A 25,044-nucleotide genomic window follows, 5' to 3' on the forward strand; every position below is an offset into this window, starting at 1 on the left:
AGGTCTGACATTGTCTATTTACGTCTGTAAACTAAACTGAATCGTCCTCTACAATGTAAATGTACAATGTATTTATTACTTATTCTTCTATTTATTCTAATTTCTAAATTTTGTACTGTCATACTGTCTTGCACTGAAAATGGAGCTGCTGCAATTTCATTCTACTGTATGTAAAATGACAATAAATGGCATTCTGATTCTGAACAGTGTCCAGTTGATTCCCAGATGGAATCATCATATAGGCAGTGCGTGAAGAAACTAACACTGAAAGACTACAAAGGGCATACCCATTGTAACCCTTTAAATGTGGATTCTCTTTCATTCATTTTTAATTCATTCTACTTAGTCCACATTAGGGTCCAGTGTAAGATATTATTGGACTGTGAAATGTTTCTGGACTGGACAAAGACGGGCGGCAGAGATTCGAACCCTCAACCTCTTTACTGTAAGTTCAATATGGTAACCATAAATCCTCCATATGACCCTTAATTCTATTCATAAACATCAAACGTCTTTATAATGGTGACCAGCACCTCAAATAAGATAACATTCATTGATTATACTGCAGGATTTTTTTCCTGTAATTTTTTGGCTGATGAAATCCGACAATGGCGAAAAGAAATAAAGACGATGCCTGATCAATCAGTATGCTGTGTATGTACGGGGAGGAAAAACATCTGAAAAATTGTAATAATTCTGTGCTGTGAATTTTTGTTCCAGTAAGTCATGTATTCCACCATATTCAGCTGATAGTCCATAAATGTATACAGCAAATTACTGCATGTGGCTACTGTACTTGGAGGGGGAAAAAAAAGGTTACACGGTCACAAGCACTGGTTAAGAGGGTTCAAGTTGAGGTAATTACAGTTTAAAACCACAATAGCGAGAAACCCAGGCATAGAGCAAATCATTTTGATTTGATTGCCCACTTAACAATTCATGTCTTCAAGAGGCAACACAGAAAGAGAAGAGACAGCGAAACTAATCTGAGAAGCACAAGTGTGCTGTGCGTAGGATGAGCTCATTTAAAAGCTAGAGGAAAGCCACTTGTGACCTGCGGGTCAGAGAGGCAGGTTGGCTGCCTCCGTCAAATGTCATGTAGTGGTGACAGCTCGGGGAGAAGACGAGCTGAGCGGACACACTTTTCGTACTACATCCTCTTTGGTTTTGCCATCAAATGTCAAAAACATCTATATACCTGTGCTTGTATAATGTTTAATATATACACATATACATATACGTATCTCAGGGCACATATAGACAAACAACCATTCACACTCAAATTCATACCTATGGACAATTTGGAGTCGCCAATTAACCTAGCATGTTTTTGGAATGTGGGAGGAAACCGGAGTACCCGGAAAAAACCCATGCATGCACGGGGAGAACATGCAAACTCCACACAGAGATGGCCGAGGGTGGGATTAAACTCAGGTCTCTTAGCTGTGAGGTCTGCGCGCTAACCACTCGAGTGCCGTGCAGCTTTATGGGATATAATTTTCCTATAAATAATTTTTCACAGGCAGAATATACCCGGAAAAAACCCACGCATGCACGGGGAGAACATGCAAACTCCACACAGAGATGGGATTAAGGGTGGGATTAAACTCAGGTCTCTTAGCTGTGAGGTCTGCGCTCTAATCACTCGACCGCCGTGCAGCAAATAATTTTACTATAAATAATTTTTCACTTGCAGAATATAATACTGATTAATTATAAATGACAAATGGATGGAAATTAGAAGTGATGCAGACTTCTCGTACAGCCTGGCGAGATCAAATTTGGTGGTGCTTCTCATCGTCTTTATCAAATTGCTGGCACTCATAACTTTCTTTGGCCTAATAGTTATACAGCGGGTGCTTTGTTTGGGTACTGGATTATGTGGCAAGGTTATGTACAGTAGAGTGCAAATGGACTAGTTTAAGTGTCATGCTGTACAAAAACCGAGACTCCATACGCAAGTTCCTCTATGAAAACTAAATGATGCAAAAAATGAGGCGTTTGACTGTATTTATTGCATGGGTATCTTTGTATTTCCTGGAAGTGCTCAGTGGGTGGCTCGGACGGGGGGGATAGCCTACAGCTTGTACCCGGGCACGCCCACATTATGAAGCCTGGGTCAGAAAATTTGAAAAAAGCACAACAGGTCCCCTATAATGATATGCGTTCTATCTTCTACTGGATTTGATTGATGGCCAGTTCAGCGTATACAACTTCTCATACAAAGTCAGCTGGGATCATTTCTACCTCACACGTAAATAAGTGCTCGAAAATGAATTCTAGGTAAATTTGTATTCATTGACGACAGGTAACTGCATGTTTTCTTTACGATACATGATGGCAGATCCAGGGCTGTGAAACGTCAGACTGGGGACCCCCCCAGGAGAAAAGGAGTCAGAAAGACAGGAGATTGAAAGACTCATCTGATATTCATCGTATGCTGGAATGCCTGTCTTCAGTGTGGACCTTCTCCTGTGGGAGGATGTGAGGTAGACTTAACTAAACACACACAGCAGTACACACTGTATGTGTACTCGAAAAGGGATGGTTTTACACTGCAATAAGTATACGTACAGTATACTTGTATGCCTTTCATTTGCACCTTAGCAGGATTACCCACCCAAAACTAAAATATCAGCCATATTTATCATATTTTTAATCTGCATTATATAACATCTTCCAGTATTTATATTGTGCATGAATCTTGAGAACCTAATCTTGACATGACCTGTTGTGACCATCTGGCTGTCTTTGTTTTTCATCAGCATTAGGGCACTCTGCTGCGTGTGACGTAATCCCTAAGAGGCTACTGTGTGAGCCGCTTTTTGAGTTGGTGTCGCCAAAAAGCCACAATAATACATAAAAAGCAAAACATATGCACATATGAGTTAATCCTCTGACAACGGCAGAAGTTTTTGTGAATTTAGAGGGTACATTTTCCCAAAATATTGGTTACATTCCAGAAGAATTTTTGTCCTCGGTTACAAATAGGATTTTGTAATTTAACAATTTTCATTTGAGTATCTCATTGTTGGGCATTGACTGGCTTTTGGTAATAAAAATATGATCTGTCTGCATTTATAAATGTATATAAATTATGTCTTACTCTTCTTATTGAGCCATAGAGTGCTATTAGTATGCATGTATGATATTACACTATACAGCAATTGTATATCATTCCTGCACAATGATTAGTTATTAATTAATTTAAATGATTCTATTTGTTATAATTATGCACTAGCATACATACTATATTGTGTATTTCTGCTAAAATGTACAATGTCACAGTTTTTCTATGATTATGATAAGCATGATAAGGACTTGTTTTAATCAATAGCATATCATCAAATAGCCTTAGGTGAATTTGAAGTGTGCCCTTCATCGTCTTTGTCCAAAAGGAGGAGATCACACCTCGCCTCTCACTGTGGTTCTTGATATTAGCTTACATTTTGTATTGTTTTGTCTCCTTGCATGCAAGTTGCTTCAACAAAATTTTTTGCATGGTACTGTAGAGCACAAGTGTAGATTATGTTTTAGAGGAAAACACCAACGAAAATGTACCTGTAATCTCCCGAACAGTGCGAAACACATTCAGTTTTTCTGGGTCCAAAGCTTCAATGTTATGGTAGACATCCCTGTGAATGATGATGGCAAAGTTCAAAACTATATTCCCATTACTATTTTATTCATTGCATTGTCTATCAATTGTGGGTGTGTGCCAATATGCCACTGGCTGGAAAATATTGCCTCACCCTTTGATTCCAGTGATGAGAAACACCAAATTTCCATTTATTTTGGTGCAGTTGACAAACTTTTCGATGTTACTGGAGTCGACTGTCTGAGCTGTCTGTAGACTGGCAGTGCCGATGCCGTCGCATGCTGCAAAACAAAGTGAGGTAGCAAAAAGCAATCATTATTTAGAGAAATGCCATGTCCAAGGACTACTATTTTTACGCAATATTTCTTGAATAAAATGTCACACAAACCCTTTCAAAAGGTGCCATACTTCCCATTACCAAAATTCCATCAAATGCTGATGATTCACCTTTTGGGCAGATGTCAGTACAAGGGATGCACATCTTGACGCGGTTCTCCTCCACCTCCATCTTGTTACTGGGACATGCTTTCACACAGGAGCTCTGATCCACCACAAAGTTATCTGAAAACCAATTCACTGTAAATGCCAAATACAGATGGCGGCTGTTTGTCATACTAGTGGGCACTATGCCACTTTGTGAGGGCCATCACAAAAAAAAAAACTGCTACTTTTCTCTTTCTGACTCAGAGTGGTATAAAGAAGCTTGGAAATATTTTGAAAGAATTCAAGAATTTTGCAGAAATATATATGTTTTTATTTTGCGGAAATATAAATGCAGTTCAAGTTAATTTCTTTCTGTCAAGATAAATGTATATAACGACTACGCTTTCAAATCAGGGCAATGCAGTCAAACCAATGCTTCGGATAAATCGGTGCTTGCAGGGTTTGGTTTATGATGCAAAATTTCATCAAAATTAATTCAACTCATCAAAAAGATGGAGAAGGTGGATCTAAACATGGACACCATAAATGCAGGAGATCCAAGATTTGAGAGTAGCAAATAAAGAATTACAGGAGAATAATCATCAAGATTATCAAGAAAGATAATGAGGAGAAAGATAAAATAATCGCTAAAATCACAATCGACGACATGGATCAGAACATAAGGATGAATGACATAATAGTGACGGGGCTGAGGATTACACCCAGGTATGATGCCAGGGCAGTTGGGAACAGGGATGAGCCAGACGAAATAGAAAAAATATAAAATATATATAGCAGTTTTTCTGAAAACATTGTGTAGTTGTCCAAGTGTTTAGACTTACGCGGACACTTCTTGACGCAGAAGGCTCCATAAGTGTATTTTGCCCTGAGGTTGCGTTCCAGCTGGAAGGTGGTCGGGTTGTACACAAAAGGCTGGGGGCACTGGGTCACACAAGCCCCACTGTCGTTAAAGTTTGTGCAAGCCTGGACATATTGAAGAACACATTTCATAATAGGGCCCAACAGAGTGATTATAGTCATCACAGAATAATTGTTAACACTTATCTTTCAATAACAAAATGCAGGTAAATAAATGATAAATTAGTAATTTCCTGTGAAGCAAAATTTTGTTAAGACAAAATAATGCAAATGCACTTGCAGTATAGACATAAATAAAAAGATCGTTTTTTTTCAGAACAAGCTTGTAAATGACAAATTTTGTTGTTTTTTTGCAAGTATACTTACAAAGCAATCAGTGTCCTTTGGACCAAAGCAGCCACCTGCACACTCACGATGGCAGCAGTCACTCACATAGGGACCAAAACAACGGCCATCGCATTGCTCCGCACACACTGTCTTAGTTACTGTGGGTGCGGAAATGGAAAAACGCATAATCACAATCTGAAAATTATGGTGTTGTTCTAATTTATTGATGCAGTAGGCATCTCATGCAAAGATCTGCATTCGATACAAATGCATCAATGTGTACATTTTTAACCAGTCAGAATGCATTGATTTTTTCATTCATTCATTCATTCATTCATTTTCTACCGCTTATCCTCACAAGGGTTGCGGGGGGTCCCGGAGCCTCTCCCAACTGTCTTCGGGCTTCCGGCTACTCCGGTTTCGTCCCACATTCCAAAAACATGCTAGGTTAATTGGCGACTCCAAATTGTCCATAGGTATGAATGTGAGTGTGAATGGTTGTTTGTCTATATGTGCCCTGTGATTGGCTGGCGACCAGTCCAGGGTGTACCAGCATGTATGCGACCCTCGTGAGGATAAGCGTTATAGAAAATGAATGAATTAATGAATGGTGTAATCTGACCAGAAATTTCACAATCAGGGGTTCTGGCCTGATGTCACTCAGATTTCAAATTTGGGAGATGAAAGTAAAAATGTCTGTTTCCAATGTCAGTGTATTGCCAGTGGGAGTTTTTATTGTGGGGGAGTGACCGTATTCACAATGCTTTCACACGTTTCCTCACAGAGTGATGAAATAGCATCACTGTAATGGATACAAGCCAACCTGACAAACACATGCATTCACAAAATTCACTTCACCATATGTCTAAAGAACCATTAGTGACACTCCATTTATGATATGTGGGTTCAAATGCTCAGGTTGGCTTTTTTTTAATTGAATATATCTGTTTTGCAAACAAAAGACACCACACTGTTGGCCTGGTTGGGTTCACCTTTCCCCTCCAAAAACGACAGAGTACAAACACTCTTTCACCACCGATAGGAAAAACTATTTATCATTTAAAATATGCCTGGAAGCTTCAATTTCTGGCGGTGGCTTAGAACATCAGTCACAAGTTCCATCCACCGGAGGACAATGTGTCACACCATGATCTCCATTTTTACAGGTCCACAGCGGCCTTTTACATCCTGCTGCTGAGATAATTGCTAAATTTAAAGAAAGCAGTAGACATCTTAATATGTGTATATTCATCATATTACTGAAATGAAACAGTCAATCATATTAGTGGTAATAGTAGTCATGAAAATATTAACCATGATAGTGAACAGAATGGCAATAACACAACTATAACGTTATTGCTGACATCACCATGACCATTAGAATATTGACATCATGGATAGGTGAGTTATGTGGGGAATACAATATAGACAAACAACCATTCACACTCATATTCATACCGATGGACAATTTGGAGTCGCCAATTAACCTAGCATGTTTTTGGAATGTGGGAGGAAACCGGAATACCCGGAAAAAGCCCATGCACGCACTGGGAGAACATGCAAACTCCACATAGATCTAACCAATGTCTTCCTGATCTCCTGACTGTGCGGTTAGGTAAGGCAACCACCGCCACGCCCAACCAACCGTGGACCACCCTCAAAGGTCCTATATGTATTTGAAGTGGCACAACGAAGCAAGAAGGATGGGGGGCCCCACTTGCCCACCCCCCAAACCGAGTTGGGAGGACCAAGGCCACATGACTGACAGGCAACCCAGCACAGCCCCAGCCCGAGTAAACCATGGGTTGCAGGACATGCATCAGGTCCGATCTGGCCCACCAGGACAACCAGTCCGGGAAGCCTAACCCTCCAGCGGGATGCACCTGGATGCAGATACCACCATCCCCTGCCCCAAATACCCAATCCCACCAAAGGTATAGCTATATTTATGTAGATAAACCAGTACTTTTTCAAAAGTTTCTTGCTACTGGAACCTGAACTTTCCCGGAGATCAATAGGGGATCAATAAAGCTCAATTTAATCTTTCCAGTCCCATCTGATATTTTGATACCGGTTGTTTTGCCTTCTTTTTCCAGGACCTGTGAGTTCCATCATCGGTGAACTAATTTTCCCTTTTGTTTTTTGACAGCAAAGATCCCCTTTGTTGTGAATTTTGAGATACATAAATATTTAGTCATGAAAAAGTCACCTAACTCGACTTTGAAGTCGTTTTACTTTTTACATTTTCATTTAATCATTGGCTGCAGTCTGGAGAAGTTGCGAGGGGAAAAGAAGCCAATCAAGGATGAATCGTGACACCTACGTCTTGGTGAAGACATGAGCGTGAGATTCAAGTGTGATAATGGCAAAAAAGATGGACGGCCGCCGGTGCTTATCAGAGGCCCGTCTGTGAGATGTCTCTAACACCGGTCTCCAAGTTCATTCCTCATTATCTTAATGAGATCATGACCACAGAACAACAGCACCGACATGCCCACGTTGGCAGTCAGAGATTAGGTAGTCTGAGCTGAGAGATGGCGATATAGTAGGTAAGAGACGGCTGGGGAAGTGAGATCAAACAGGAGGAAAAGGGATATAAACTTTATTTAATAGTGTACGGACGCATGTATGCTTATTTGGATGGCATTTAGCTGACAAAACAATACCCGAAGCTAAGAAAGAAACACTTGCAAATACTTTGGGAGGGATATAATAAAGATGTATAACACACATTGTAATTCTCTACTGATACAAGGATGAAGAGTCTTGAACCAGTCATGATGTGCTATATATATCACTATATTGACACTTACTATGGTACCCATTATGTCATTGTATGGTCATATCACCTTGTACTTCGGAATGAGGTGCATTATTTAAAAAAAAAACAAACAAAAAAAAACTGTATTATAGAAAGCAGGAAGTGAACAAATGTAACAGTTACCGATTGTAAAAGTACCAGATGGAGGGGTAGGATTTAATAAGCTTTGCTTCTTCCTACTCCTTTTGGATATGTGGACCTGTGAACTGATTATGTGATGCATTCAATTGTAATCTGATGCATGTTCAAATGAAATAAAACCATTACCATTACCATTGCTTGGGTGCAAATCATTCTGATATAGACTTAGTTTGGGGGTCATGAGAAAGGGTCATGACCAAAACCCTGACAGAGTGATAGAACTACAAGGGCAAAAGCCTCAGGGCACACCTCATATTCAACTAATACATGTTATATCATTATTTTAGGGGCAGTTGTGGGACCCAGCAGGTCTAAAATCAGTAACTTTTGACCGCGCAAATGTTCTTCTGGAGCTAATCATCATGCGAAACTCAAACTATCAGCCAATGAGATCCTTACACTCATAGCAGTGCAATGGTAATCACAAATAACAGATCCAAATATGCAGTTTTGTACCCATAAAGTCCCATTCGCACAGGACGTGACTGATACGATGGGATGTTAATGGAATGCAGCGATAAGGAGAGTTTGCAGGCAGTGGGCGGGTTTGCAGTTACACTCCATGATCATCTCAACTTTTGGGAGTGAGAGTGTGACGACTACCAATGGTAGCGTACGTACACACTGGGTATTCTTCGGCGTGACGGCTCCGTAAACGTTACCGCAGCAACCAGAGACCGGAATGTGACCACAGAATCGTCATGAAATCATTTAATTTGATTGATTACTGCTGTAAATTGAAAGCACTGGCTGCAGGTAATAGTTGGATGTGTGGCATTCATGTACGTCACGAGTTATGATAATGTAGCTACTGCAAACAGGATGGCCAGAAATGAAGCAATCTTAACTTTATCACACATTCTCAGGTATTCAAACCTTCAGGGAACTTTCACTTGATAGTGAAAATAGTTAACAGTACATGACCTACAGTTCCTTTGTATAGATTTTGTACAAATTAGATAGATTTTTCACTCTTTAATGTACTCAAAGCAAGTATCTTGGCCAAAGTATCTTTCCCAAATTTGGTGGAGGATCGAACCAGCAACCTTCATGCTGGGAGACGACCACTCTACCACCTGAGCGTTGCCACCTATCCAGTGAATGTGAGTGAGTGTTTGATTAAAATTGAAAGCATTAAGGTGCGTTTGAATTTATTTTTATATTTCAATACAAAAATGGAATGAAAGCCACACTGGTAGTGAGAACACATTCAATTCTTCTGCTCTGTTTAGTCTACTTACAGGTTTGACACTGGTCTTCTTTGGGTCCCCAGCAACGACCATTGCAGGAGCGATGGCATTTCTGACCTGCAAAAAATGGTCCATCTTAAGTGGGTTATAAATGATCACTTTGAGCATGTACGCCTGCAAACATAATTGGTCCAAATTTCATTGAAAACAAATACAGTGGTTTCTGGTGTTTTGTTATTGGTTCATTCCAAAAGTTTAGACGAAAACTTAAACGTACAAAAACCAAGAACATTTTTCCGACCGAAAATGAGTAAAATTAATCTGTGATTAATTTATTAATTAATCCATTACAAAGCACATTTTATAAAGAATCAGAGAACTTTTCATTCAGAGACATTTTCAATGGGCCTGTCAGTCGCTTACTTCTGGCCCAGATTTGTATCCTTGATAGTTGATAGCAACTTATATGGCCTAAATGGTGTGATACTAAAAAAGTGGCCATTTTTAATTTTTATTGTCAATTACATCGTGTTGGTTACACACAATGTTACAAAATGTAAATACAACTCTCACTCCTTATTCTTATTTGGCACAAAAATGCATGGACAGTGAAGGAGCATTGCTTTATTTGGGCACTTGATTCCACTGAACCATGATTGTTACATGCAATATTTTATGATAATTTTTTAGTAAAAATGTTAACAAAATGTACTTCAACGTAAAAAAAAAGTGCAATATGACTGTACTAGAAACTATAAAAGAGGATGTTTTTTTGTAAATGCCTTTAACTGAGCATCATGCAACCAAAAAAGTATAGTCAAAATAGTGCATTAATAATTATGATGAAAAATGCAATCTTTGGACAACAACACCAGCTTATTTTTTCTGGTCTGGTTGTAAAGGTGTCAATATTTTTCATAAAAGTTTGCTTTTTATATTCTTTTCAACTCTCAGGTACCGGCTGACATAAAAGCAGCAAAGAAGAAATGCACGCTCAAAGCCTGAGTCAGTGCCTTTTTGTGTGGTTTTGGAGAGCTTAATTGACTGTCTGGTAATTGAGTGTGAGGAAAGTGCGCCTGGGTAAGTGCAAGAGTGCTGTCCTCTGTCCATCAGCCTCTCCAGATGAGAGCTATTAGCACTGAGACTTACTCTATTCCCCAACATGAGTCTCCATTTTCCGCCCTCCTCTTCTTACTCATGTGTGCCCCTCTCCATTGCGCACTTTATCTCTTTCATCCTCTATCTACCCTCCCTAATCCATCGTCCTGCTGTGGTTCTCTTTCACTTAATGCCTAACACCGTCTCACTTTGTTCTTCTCCAGCCTTTTCTCACTCATTCTTCAGCTTGACTCCCTGTAGCACTTTGACGATGCCGGAGAGAGATCTCGACTGCATTACATCAGCGTACAAAAGACAATCTAAATGACAGCTGGCCATAAGTTGTCTCAGAGCGCTGAGTGTGGAAAACCTTCTCTACATTCATGTTTCTATTATTGTTCACCTTGGAGTCACTTAGTCGGAAGAGGTTATATTAAACGTTCAAGGTTCACACATTCTCAACGTGTACGTTGTAAGTGACTTAGAATAATCATGTGCTACCACTCACAACGTTTTTAGTGTTCTGAAAGCACCCTCTGAATTAAAAAAAGAGCATGTATTATACAATTAGAATATGAGGTCAGTTAAGGGATCTTATTAAATTACTTCAGTTGGATTAGATATGTTATTGTCCCTGAATAAATGTCTTTTTAATTCAAATTCATTAACAAATAATCCAGCTGTCTGCAGTCGGGTATTAATGTAAGGTGATCGAGCAGTCAGTTTCAGTTATGTTGCACACAGTGACAGAATCGGGTCAAAAGGTGATTTTCTGCTGTTACTCCATCATAACAGGGAGTTTTGAACTGTACCCCTGTACCAACACCTGTAGTCGTTTAAAGTCCAACATATGACAACAACCTTGACAAACCCTGACACAGTGGATGTTGCTTACTTACATGTTACACTGCTGTTGCTGGGCACCACCACAGGATACACGCCCGAGTTTTTGACAATGTCCTGCCAATGAATGGTGTCTGCATGACACAGGAACTTGTTTTGGTCCACATACACACCGCCACTCAGGAGCTCTGTAAGCACAAACAAAGAAATTTGTCACATGTTGTAACACATCAAATGTCTGTCTTTTTGATGGACAATTAGGACGAAATGTCATATTTGTATTTTTTCTAAAGGATTGTCGAAGCATCTACTATGAAATGCCTACCTAGAAATCTTGGCTGCGGGACCCACCATCGCCCTCAATGGCAAGCGAGGACCCAAATTATTATTTTTTTCACAAATATCTTCCATTTAATGGGACCGTTTGCAACAGTTTTGTGGCTGCCTATGCACACACCTCGTGGGGGTGTAGCGTAGCAATCCAAGAGCATAGACAAGAACGAATTGGATGAATTTAGGGACATTATTAATTACATATATAAATGTTTTTGACCAAAAAGACAAAACATGTCTCACTTTTGGGTTGTGGACAGGACTTCTACTCTGTGATACTACTGACCTCCTGAGTGCTTTGAAGCCCCTGGTTTCACACCACTTTGTTGCCAAAACTATCCAAAAGACCAAAAAGTTGCTCTAATTGTCACTGGTGGCTGATTATAACAAAGTCACACTTTTTTGCTACACTTTTAATTTTAGCCATTCCTTTTCCAATTGAAATGAAACAGACAAGATACCAATAGACAAGATTTTGAGGTGAATGATGCTGCCAAACTGAATTGTTTTTAGGTAATCCCTTTGTTTAGAGCAGAAGGCTGCGATATTGACGAGGATACTTTGCGAAGCAGTCAGTCCGAAGCCATGTCATGTGAATGTTATTACAACTTTTTATCTTTATCCATTTGTCATTTATTCTTAGTCCTCCATTCAATAACTGTAAGCACACAGAATCAATTATTTACTCGTTACAATACTAAATCCATAATCCATCTGTGCTTTAAGCCTTAAGGACCTTGTCAAAGCAGTGATCACCACATTTGGGTCAACAGTACTTTTCTTTCAATAGTGCATAGACACACACACACACACACACAGACACACACACACTTGTGTATGATTTGGTGGATGCTTCTTGTTATTACTGTACAAGGCTTACAGAGAAAGCTTAAGCCTGAACTTATAAGAGAAGGGAGATAAAAAAAAGAGCAAATAAAGACAAACAATGATGTAGGACTGGTTGATATATCAATATCAAGAAAATATAGATTTTTTTTTAAAGCACAATATCAAAGGCAAACATATTGTTCAAATCGATACAGAGTGGATTTGGGCCGTTCTCTTGTATGTTGATGAGGATGTCTCACTCCTGTTTGTGTGTGTGTGTGCCAACACTCCTCTGTGCATAAAGGAAGAGAGAAGAGGGGAGGAGCAGAAGCCCCCATAAGCATAAAGAAAGCCACAAGTTCCAGTGATGCCAACTTGGCGACATATTTTCTCAAACGCGTCTATGAACAGATCTAGCTACTTTTCCCTGGAATGTTGTCTAGTATTTCTATGTATTGTTGTGCAGTTTGTGTGACATCACTGAGCAGCAGCAGTCACTCCTGTGTCTTCCACCCCGTCACAAGCTGTCCGTGCAGCCATCACGATGCACAGTGCATAGTGGAGATCCACGCGTCCCAAAGCGCAATGCCACCAAGGTGGATCTTGCCCTGTTTTTCAGAGCAGGACCTTAAAAACGTAAATGGTTCTTGACTACTCATTACAGTCAAGCCTAATTAGGACTCGGTCACTTACCTGTCAGTGTGTCAGAACGTGTGATGGAAGAACAATGCTTGATAAATAAGGAGTCCTAACTAAAAAAAAAAAAAAAAAAATGGAGGCTGGAGGCAGGTCTGGATGTAATTATTATGCTGTCTAGACTGCTGTCTAGGCATTAGCCAACATAAAATATTAAAATTATTTTATTTTGATAAAGTGATGGCTAACTGAAGTGCACACCTTGAATCAAGTTTCGTTGTACTTAATTAACATAATTAAAGTGTGTTTACACTCACTTTCCTGTCTCTCCTACGAGGTTCTGCTTTCTAAATATGAAAATAATAATAGTTTTTAATAGTAATTAAAGTAAAGTATTTTTTAGTTGCTGTTGACATTTAAAAAACAGGGCACTTTGTTTCATATTTTGTTGATTCGTGATTTTCGTACTAGCTGAGGATTTGAGTATAGTAAAGGTTTGTTATAAAGAAGGTTGTCCAATGAGGTTCATTTGGTGTAACATTCATACATTCTAAACAGTTCCTTTAACAATCCATAGTAACCATTTATTTTCATAGCTTTTTTCAAGCCAAACAAAGCCAATATGGTTGTTTTACCAGAACCAGAACATGCTGATATTCACAACTCGCGTTTTGTATTTCACAATTTTTTTCTCACATTAAAAGAAAACCTTTATCCACCTCTGCTGGGTCCCTCTAGCCGCATCCGCTGCCTTCTGAAGTGCAGATGCAGCTCATTCCCTCTTCTGTGCTGGGGAATTAAATTACACTGTGATATCAGTGTGCACAAAGTCTGTTTCAAGCATGGCGCAAACACTCACTCGTCACACATCATCCGGAGTCCAACGCAGCCCCATACCCAACAAAAGTTTCCCCTGCATGCTCCCAAATCCATACTGAGGTGGTACTCATCCCCACATTTTGCCCACACAACAGCGGATTGGGACCGGGGATTTAGCGGCTGCCTGACGGATGACCACATCTCCTCGAAAACTCACCACACCCTGCCAAGTCCTCGCCCTCCAAATGCTGCACCAATCTAAAGCTTTTTAAAGTGAGATATTTTTTCAGTTTTCGTTTTGCATGGTGCGAAATCCACTCACACAAAGACAGGATGTTCTCCACTGGGCAGATATGCGTGTTCTGGATGCCACAGTGGGGGCAGAGCGGATCGGTAAATGGCATCAACGTTATGAACCAAGTATCGGCCAATATGGATACCGTACTTTTTCACTGATATCAGCCGATCCCAAATGATGGCCGATCGATTGGAGCACCCCTGCGATTATACCTCTTTATCCCCATGTAAAGGGTGTTTCAAACTGACCGTCCACCAACTCCAACCTCTGTGACATACGCCTGTTCAGTGGCTGCTTGGTTTCCCCAAATTAAACACACAAGTAAGGACATTTGTATTTAACCCATTGTGTATTTGTTGTAACATTTTTTCTTGGCAATACATGGGATAAATTGGAAAGCCTGTTCATCACCCGTTTAAATTGTGTCACATTTGTAAAGAACATGCATTTGTGGGATGAGCCGAAAAGCTGAGTATAAGGATTGTGCCTATGAAAAATTTGCCAAATCCTCAGTGCCATTGCCAAACAGCTTGCTGGATTGGATGATTAAAGTTTTGAAGAAACAAGACACATTAGTAATTTAACAATTCCTACTTCCAAATGGTAGTCTCTGATAAACACTGCACTGTGGGGGCTAGCTTTGCCATCGAGGAGGATTGAGCTCAGTCGCAAATTATGGAGATATGTGAATGCCTCTAGTTGGAAAATGTCATGATTCACACTCATGAGCTCACATTGGGGCCTCAAAACATGACAACTTACAACTGAAAGGAATACTCGTGAGGTCTCTTCAACCAAAACAGCGTCCCCACTCCACTGCATCTTAACGACTGTTGTATTGCACCACATTAGAATGTTTGGGTATGCCTCAACCTCAAAGGATCAATACTGTTTAAACACAACACTGTACACTGTACACCATCCCTCAGACCAATGTCACAAGCTACAGTTTGTGGCCAATGCACGGTTTTAATAATTGTTTTAAGTGAGAATATCTTCTTTTGTTGACATAGCTACAATGTTCATAATTTCTGAGTAGGAGTTGAAAAAAAGCACCAACCTGCTGCATGAAGACTGGGCGAAAACAATGTGAAATTCAGGGAGGCAGAACAAATGCATACAGGCAATTGTATTGGTAGTAAATGTGTGTTGAGATTTTTTTCCTGTGTTTTGTTATTGCAGCAGGAGGATGAATTTGATTAAGAATGGGAAGCAAATAATGAACCAATGATCAGGAAAAAAAAGCATGTTAATGAGTTTGTGAGGGTGAATAAATTAAGTCCCGAGAAGATGCTTGAGGATTGTGTTGGAAAACAGAGGATTGTTTATTCTGGTGTTAGACAACTGCATTAATGATTATCCCTACTGTGGCTATTTTTCACTGAGATTGAGCACACTCACGTGACAACCGTCAGTTCAGAGCTTGGTTTTAGGACCATATATCTGCAAATGCTGCTGCTTCTCTTTAGGCTTTTATTTATATTCTTTAAACCACATTACTATCAAATAACTTATCAATGATTAAACTATTCAAAAGGAGTAGTATAAAAGGAGAAGAAAATGGTTATAACGTTAGACTCTTAGCATAACTGAGCAAGATGCACGGAAGAGCCCAAAATGCACCCCTCTAGAAAGTGAAACTTAAGCTTGTGTGCCTGGAAACTAAAAGTGAGCATGTCTGTTTATTGTCTTCTCCTTTCCATGAGTTATCCGTGAGTGGTGTGCAACTCTCGTTGTGTTGTGTGAGCTATTCTATGAGAAGCTATTAGACTGAAAATGCTCTGAGCTAATAGACTGACTCTAAAGGTGCTGTTGGGGGTTCAGTCTGGATATGGAATGACCACTATTTACCTCAACTCCAGTACATTATGTACTAGTACCACTGATATCTGAAGGCCCGCTTGTCCATTACCACCACATTAGTAGCAATTCAATTTCACCTCCTCGAGTCCTGATACATTCCTTGCGGTATCAGCTGAATAACTTGGGTCCGACTTGTGGCCCCTGGAAACTGACTCTCAGAATTGGGGAGGAAAACCCTACGGAAAACCTGCTGATACCATGTCTTGTCAATGTGTCAGAATATGGCAGGAATGTAAGATATGGAACAGACATGCTGTGGTAGATGTCTCAGATGCTTCAATCCAACAGTGGATGATGGCGCTGTGAGTGAGCAGTGGTCACATCAGATAATGACTGGTTTTCAGATAAAAGGGTCAAATGACCAGGACATTGCGGAAATTATTCAAATAGTGGAGGCTCTGCTCTAATAGACGTTGGCATAGAATGACATTTCATCGGTCGTGCTTGTGCCATTCTGATAGTGGAATTGTTTTGTTTTTTTATTGCATTTTTGATTAAATCTTTGTTGGAGTTCTGTAACACTGTCAGCTCACTGGAAGACAATTGAACGATAGGAATGCATTAGGTGTCAAAGAGATAACATGTCACGGCAAGTTGTTGCTCAGTTGTTATTTACATACAAGCAACATAACCTAGAATAGGACAATGGAGATGTTTGAGTCTCTCATCAAAAACAGACTCCCATGCCCGTATATGCCTGTACACATGGCTCAGGGTTAGCAGAAATGAAATCAATACTCATCATTAGTAGCCCTTTAATTAAAAACCTGCTCCATGTAGGGATAGTGGCAAGAGAGTCACTGATTTGAATCCCTTAAATAGCTGGGCCAATGTGGTCAGACAATGTCAGAACTGCTCTTCAAAATCATCAGACCATTTTTAAGTGGCTTTTATGAGCCTGGTATAATTAATTGCTACTGTCGTAGAGAATTGTTTTCTGGTATCTCGGACCTATCATTTCTCGGTCAGACTTCCTGGTATTTGCATTGAAATCAGTGATTTTCCCTGCAACACTTGGCCAATAGTTAATAGGTCACATGAAATATCCTTTGTGGGCTGTTGAGCTCACACAGGTCCAAGGATTTTAATGATCCTTGATTCCTTGAAAGACAGAGCAGCAATGTTTCCTCTCAGCTGTTTCCCAAAAGAAACAATGCAAATTCAATTAATCCGTTCTGGATACAACAAGTTTAAAACTTTTAATATAGAAATAATATAGAATAATAATATAGAAATATAGTTGACAAACATATTCACATCCACACATTCCTTGAATTCAGTATTGATTCTCACCTTCTTTGCCAAAATGCTGGCGTGAACAATTAGAAAATACAGACTTGTAGTATAACTGTGTTAGTTACCATAGAAGTACAGATTGAACTGGTCACTGGACAGCAGTAATGGCACAATATTTTGAGACATTACCTGATTAAAGTCATAAAGTCATGAAGTCAGTCATGGCATGTTCAACATGATAAAAGTGAAAAAAGTTATCCTCCCATCCAGTGTGGAATTGGTATGTTTTTGCCTTCTGAATGTTGAAAATAACATATTTACGAAATCAAACAGGTTTTATATGTTCTAGTGACAAAAACATTCCATTTATTGACGGTCAATCATATATCACGGGTCGGGTCGGGAACCAATTAACCACTATAAATGTGGAAATTTACAGTATGCATATTTAAGCATATTAATAGTAATAGTAATTTTGGCCTGAAATTAGCATTTCCAATAATAAATATGGCCAATTTCACTACTGTGTTTTTGTGCAATGACAATAAAGGGAGTCTGCCTGTCTATCTAAATGAACTAAAATTAAAATATAAGGCATACAGAAGACACATTGTAAACATTTATATTGTAGTATTCTATGCTGGTCACCAGGTGTCAGTAATGTTACATTGTCTTGTATATGTTACAAGTCTTGTATAATACAAGTCTATAATAATACTTATTATTATATAGTACACATTGTATAGTAATGATGATATTTATATAGTATAATTCTATTTATTTTTATATCACAAATTATACCCAATGCACAACTTTTAAAGCAATTGCAATCAGAGGTTTGTGTAGCTGATTTGCATACTCACCATATGTTCTCTAATGTAACTTCCAGGGAGCCAAATACATATCAGAATGCATTGCAACTACTCTTATCTCATCTCATTAGATCAACAGATGGAGGACCTTCCCCGCAGGACCCGAGTGCAATTTCAGCACTGTTCTCCACAGCGGAAAGGTGCTACCTATTGAAATGTAATTGCACGATCATGTGTTTAACTAATGACCCGAAAAGAACAACTGCTGTAACTTGAGAGCATTAAAGAGCTTCAGATTTACCTCGGAACACACTGATATGTGGTAGTGTGATAATAGGTGGTTGGTAAGAGACGAGGATATGTGTTATATGATACATTCATTTTCAGAAAGAAGATGAAACGTGGCAAGAGAATCAAGACACTGGCATTGCATTATATGAATTAGAAATGCATCTTCATATTTAACCTTCACAAAGACGACTTTTATTTCTACTCCAGCTCCATTCATTCCCAGCTTGCATTCATACTGTCAGGAAGATTCATTTTGAACTCTGTAGAAGGCAGCTCAAGACAGGTGACACTGAGGGTAAATAAACGGCACTGGTGGGGAACACATAAGTCATCCTAAAAACGGGGAATGACTATGGCTAAAACAGTAAAAACAAATGGAAAAGCGAGAGATGAGAGAAATGGCTGTCCCTTAAGGGACAGAATAAGACAAATAACTGCCTAGATGCATAGCCCTGGTGTCACGCTCTGTGGCACCAGTGGGGTTATTATTAGGGATATCTAATATATAATTGGCCGATACAACATAAAAATCGTTATTTCTGTTAATAATGATGATATTGGCACGCGATCAGACAGTAAAAAGCTTGCTATAGCTCAGTACAGTGGAACTTCAGTTAGCGTACATCAGAATTAGCATGTTAGCATGTCAAATTTTGCCTCGATTTGCGTACATTTTATGGTTAGCATAAAATATAGCACGCAGCTTGTTGTGGAATTAATACACTGTGTGAGTGCAACTGTGTTCTTAATATATTTATCACAAAACGTCCTGTTATTTGATGTTGCCAGGGCTCTAATATTAAAACCGTATTTAGAAGGTCATAAAGAGGTTTTCTATGCTATTAACTACAGAAATATTTCATGTATAAATATAAAGAAACTTACTTTGTGGAAATTAATTTATCATGGTCAGGTCTAAAACCACTGGTGAGGGATTACTGTATAAAACTGCACGTTACACTGAAGGAGGACCATGTAGGGACGATCAGAAGGCATCAAGCACCACCCGGATCCCCAAACATATGCTTCTCCTCCATCAAGATAATTACATTCCTTGGCTTGGTGATTAAATTTGGCGTATATCCCTCATACAATTGCTTCCTATGAGTCTTTATAAAAAATTGCTGCGATTTAGGGATTATAGTATTAAACCCGAGCAAAGCAAGACATCTGCTTAAAGAAGAGAATAGAGAAAAACTGCATTAAATCATGAACGAAAGCTTGTGGGGTGTGGGTTTGCATCCTCGCTTGTTCTCATCTTAAACTGTGATAAAACCCTGGTAATCTGAGTTTTATGAAAAGGGAGGAGGAGGAAGCAGGGCGTCGTATAACAAAACCTTGAGATAAGATAAATCTATGACAAAGTGTGCAAAGCACAACAAAGAAAATGAATGAAGACAAAATGACAGCGTAGAAATATTATCAGGGGCGCCAGTAAGTGAATGATTAAAATAAAAGTAAAAAGACCTTCAGTTGCTATGAGCTGAGGGCCATTTAGTTTATCACGGCTGATGTGTGATCAGCCTAACGCTTGAATGAAAATGAGGCCGTCTTTGGAAGAAGCTAAATAAAACAGCAGGAGTCAGGGACACAATGCTCCATAAAGGCGAAATAATGTATGTTGGCTTTAGCACAATGCAAGACTGCTGGTGTGAGGTTTACAGCAGAAACACATCATAAGGCCCTGTTTACACACCTACTGTGACGTTATCACGCTGCTGGCCATCGTTGCTGTGTGTGTGTTTGTGTGGGATTAGAAAATCAGCACTGAAGTCAAACACAAGGATGCAGTGACTACTTCACTATTGGGAAATCGTGTAACAAATTAAAGGGTCCCTATGCTTCATCTTTCAACATTTGAGGGGTTTTCAAAATTACCCAAAATGACTCATTCTATTACGCTTTTTACATGTTACAATTTAAAAAAAAAATCATATTGTGGTATCCGAATGTGTCGCAGTTGACTACAACCTATTATTCATCCAAACATATGCATATTTAAGCAAATAAAGCATTTTCAAGCATAATAAGTGAATCAAATGAAACAAATCATAGACAAGTGGTAGATGGAACTTGATTTTGACTTGCACGTCTTTACTTGAGGGAGAAAATAAGAGAGCATGTTGGGAGCTAAGAATGAATGTAACGGGACTCGCCTATTTTGACAATAACCCGCCAACAATATTCTATGTACATAACTGACCTGTATTTATATTGCTTTTGTGACAGCTCAAATAGCGAAACGACTATACCACAACGTAAACAAACATACAGTATTGCAAAAATTTGACATCAAAATAATTTATATAAAAATATAACACCATGAATTAGTTAAAATTGTAATATCTGAAACTAAACTGTGATTGCACATGTGATTATGTAAACATTTCCCTATAATTACAATTTGGACCTTCTGCATGCTACACTCCTCCATGCTCTTCAATTCCTCCTTGCTGTTGAGTCTGTTTTTACATGCAAATGATCCGAGCGCTTATCAAATGCACATCTGCCACCTTGTGGCCATTTTTAGGGCTGCTCTAAAAGTGGCATATATTAGCGTGCAGCTGCATCATCACCTCTTTGTGCCTCTTGCACAACAAAACATAAAATACCTATAAATACGTCTATGGGAGGGTAATCTTTAAAATGATCAAAAGGCGGCAAAATGCAGATAAAGCGTCTTTTGATGACTGATGCAATGCAGCTAAACAACTAGCAGCAGCAGCTATGCGTCCATGGAGGTCGGGATAATGTTGGCCAGGAGAAGCTGCCCACCGTGGCTGGGCAAGATGCATCCATGCCGGATACGCTAGGTTTCACTTGTGACCTAGCTGCATGTGCACAGAAAATAATTTGCATTCCAATTTTCTTCCTACGGGGTTTGCATGCTGTTGTGGGTTTGAAAACCTGTGTGGTCACACATACGTGTCTCTTGCGATTTTTCTACTTAACCCGCAAGTAGGAGCACGTACGGTGGGATGTAATGCCCCCTTAAGCTGCTAGAATACAAAACTTTAATGCAACCTCAACTTGCTTCCTTGGACTCTCCTTGCCACTTGCCTGCCTCACACACACCCACTCACTCACTCCACATGCCAAGCTGCTCTAAATAAACTATTTGAGTGGCTGCATCATGTCACGTGGGGAGATGTACGATGGTTGTACTAGACTGGTTTGTGTATTCCCTGTGTGCATATGTTTGCCACGGCAAGCTGCCAAACTGTTGTGCAGGTTAACATCTGCTGTGCTGCTGAGTCCTTATAGAAAGGTGTCTGGGTCAGGATAAAATGCAAAGATGGCCTTTTCTAGTAGAAAAAAAGAGCTGTAGTTTGAATTTAATATATATTTTTGCAAAGAGTATATCTCTTGTTGGACATGAATACATCTAAGTTAAAGGTTATCCATCTTATCCAATGAAAAGGTCCTTTGGTGCAGTTTTCTCCAACCACATTAAACCAGATTTTGAGTGATAGCTCTATCTGTGGATTAGCCCCCCTTTGGACATTTCATCAATGCACTGTCACCTATTCTAGCTCGCAGTGGAACATTGTGATGTGCAGGGCAGACGGGTGCCCTGCACATCACAATGTGTGAGAATCAATAACATTCAAGCAGAGTCTCGCAGAGAGAAAGAGAGTTACTGATCAGTTTGATAGAGCAGGTAAACCAATGAACAGAGTGAACAAACCTGATCACAAGGTAAAGAGTAACAGGGACAAGCTATTGACCTTAGATACTGTTGAACAAATAAGGAGAAACAAGGTGAAAAACATGAGCGAGGCAGGGAGGCGAGTACAATAGGAAATGAAGGAAATACGGTTGAAAGTGTTAGATACTAGAGGTGTCTTAGAATATTCCACTTTTTTCATGATTCGATTCAGAGGAGTCTGATTTAACTTATCAATCCTGCAGTGGAATCATATGAAAATGTCATGTGATCAAGATTGTATCAATCAGACTGCATGGCTGCTGCTGGACAGACGTTTTTAGACAAAATGTCTTTGTTTTTGTTATAAATAGCTTATGTTGATACAATTTCAGCCTTGTAAATAATACATATAAAAAAGTGAAAATGACGTGTGTTTAACAGACAACCTATGCTCAAAATGTTTGTTTTGCTTGTATCAGTTCTAGTTTAACATGTTATCTCCATAAGAGATTTTGGATATAGAATTTCACAGCGCCAACATTTTAATCACCAATCTTTTACTCGTCCCTGAGATCTCCAGGGTGAGTCTACACACAGCACGCAGCCGGACAGAATTGCTCGCAAACGGTGTCAAGAACAGAAAGAAAGGTAAGGAAGGCAAGGAGGAATATGATCTAAGCTCAATCAAACACCACAGGTTATCTTTAACAAGCATTTAATTTGCCTTCAGTGAATAAAGTGGACAAGTTACCACAGTAAGAGACTTTTGGACTGCAAAGTCATTATTTTCACCGAGACATAACTAAACAGCGGATTGCCAGACAATCCTTTTGAGCTATCTGACCGCTACAAACTTTGGGTTGATAGAACAGCGGCACTGTGCATCTATGCTAACTGTGTTTTTAATATATGAAGGTACTGTTTCCAGTACCGTATTTCAAATTTCCAAATGCAAGAATATATGAATATTTTTTTCTTGGATTTTAGTGGATGTCCACACCAATAGTTTACCCCACTCCCACCCCCCATCTGCACCGGACATGGCATCACGTGCAACCGAGCCATATTCGCCTATAATTCACAAACTGGATACACTTACTCCTGGCCAAGTGTACAGTTCAAATTGCATCAAAATGCCCTCACCCAAGTCACACAGGACCCTAATGCAGACCCTTTCCACAACAAAGAACAAAGGTCGTATTGAAAGCAGAAAATACTATTTCGAAGTGATGTTGTGATGTCGTGTTTGGTGTTGCACAGACTCGTGCCTCACATATCTCTGTGGAGACCTGAGTAGAATAGAAGAGTCTTTTTCATGTTCCATTACCCACCAGTGCTGCCACCATTGTCAACTTTGCAAACCAAAGTATTTGGCCTTTATATACATGCTGCATATATATTCATTATTAATAGACTTGGGGGAGAACAGGGTTGAAGGGTGACAAGTGTGTCTAAGTATGTTTATTGCAGTTGAGAAAGTTTAATGATGGATGGAAACAACTAGTTGAGGCTGAGTCGACAGTGTCGCTGGTGACTCCAGTGCAAGTAATGCACTCAACCCTGTCTCGGGTGCTATTAAACATTTCATCAACAATATATTCCACATAATTGATGTAATTTGTAACGATCGATTAAACGACCGACTAAATCGACCAGTTCGAAAACAAATCAAGCACAGACAGAATGGTAACATTACAATGAGGTTCAAATAAAGTACAATAATCTCTCTGTTAATTGGTTCCATGATAAGTGAATTCGCATGAAGTAGGATTCCTTACTTACAAATAAATTTTCTTCGTTAGAGCACAGAAAACCTGTTTTCATCAAGTAAATATTATCAAAGCGCTCTAAACATGAAATAACATTTATTACCCAATGTAGTACACATTAACAGAAACGTCATAAGGCATAACATACACTCACACGTAAGCATTGGGAGACTTTTTCTGTAGAGCACACTTCCTGCTGTGGCTATAGTCTCATGAATTTAACATTACTAACACCTACTGACCGATGTAGAATAGTACAGGTTATCTCTTTGAATGCCTTATATTTGTATTTTCATGTTTATACTTCAAATTGCAAAATTTATGGAAAGATGCACATAAAATGGGCTTTTTAAAAACAATACTAGGCTGTATTGAACCATGAAACTGTATGATTTGTTAAAGCGGACCTATTAAGCTAATTTATGTATTGAAAAAGCTTTCTAGTGTTTCCAGAATCTGCACTTATCCAGCTGTATTTCTTTGGATTCCGTGATTCCGGTGAAAATGGTCTGTTTTAATGTACTCCACTCACGACCCACCTCCTTTCCACTGTGGTTGGTCACACTCCCGAGTACTTCCGCTGGTTGCAAACCCAACTTTATAGGAGTTGATAATATAGGCCGATTTATCTTTTTAAAATGTCTGCTTTTAACATACAGGCTTGTGTGTTGGATTCCGAATCCGATCTGGAAGTAGAGACAGGATAGTCTGACGTTTCTCAAGAAAACAGTTACATCAAGACCTCTCTCAATGGTAAGTAGCATCAGCATTTAGTTTTCTACTTCATCTGTAACATCTAATGTGGTCATTTCACGTTTTTTGCGGGACCACCAGTGTTTAAAAAAGTCAGGTAAAGCCATTAATTGTGGTGGGAAATTATAACCAACCCCACTTACTTTATGCACACTCTATAATGCTACACACACAACTCCTTTTGCACCATGACATTTACACAAAATAAACACTGTACACTGATAAATTGTTACTTACTGCTCTCCTGACTCTTCCACACGGCCAAATAACATTGGAAAGGCATTGGGTTTCAGCAAGTTTGTGGGCTAGTCCAGCTGCACACTGGCCCATGTTCATGAAACAGTCCAGTGTGAAATGCTGTTGAAACGTGGCTTTCTCTTATGAACCATTGCTAACAACATAAACAAAGAAGAACAACTTGTGGGAGGGTGGGACAA

General features: G+C 39.3%; 1 protein-coding gene across 2 annotated transcripts in view; it reads right to left on the reverse strand.

Moving 5' to 3' along the window:
• The window catches only part of LOC131135575 (receptor tyrosine-protein kinase erbB-4-like), a 283,365-nt gene that overhangs the window by 71,688 nt on the left and 186,633 nt on the right, over positions 1 to 25,044 (reverse strand). For both annotated transcript variants that reach the window (XM_058081635.1, XM_058081636.1), the window contains exons 4-10: positions 11,377 to 11,508; positions 9,431 to 9,496; positions 5,267 to 5,385; positions 4,864 to 5,005; positions 4,046 to 4,159; positions 3,753 to 3,879; positions 3,562 to 3,635 (exon numbers count right to left, since the gene is read on the reverse strand). In XM_058081635.1, coding sequence (XP_057937618.1) covers positions 3,562 to 3,635; positions 3,753 to 3,879; positions 4,046 to 4,159; positions 4,864 to 5,005; positions 5,267 to 5,385; positions 9,431 to 9,496; positions 11,377 to 11,508 — 774 coding nt within the window. The remainder of the gene's footprint in view (positions 1 to 3,561; positions 3,636 to 3,752; positions 3,880 to 4,045; positions 4,160 to 4,863; positions 5,006 to 5,266; positions 5,386 to 9,430; positions 9,497 to 11,376; positions 11,509 to 25,044) is intronic.

Source organism: Doryrhamphus excisus, chromosome 9 (assembly GCF_030265055.1).
Source record: "Doryrhamphus excisus isolate RoL2022-K1 chromosome 9, RoL_Dexc_1.0, whole genome shotgun sequence".
NCBI lineage: Eukaryota > Metazoa > Chordata > Actinopteri > Syngnathiformes > Syngnathidae > Doryrhamphus > Doryrhamphus excisus.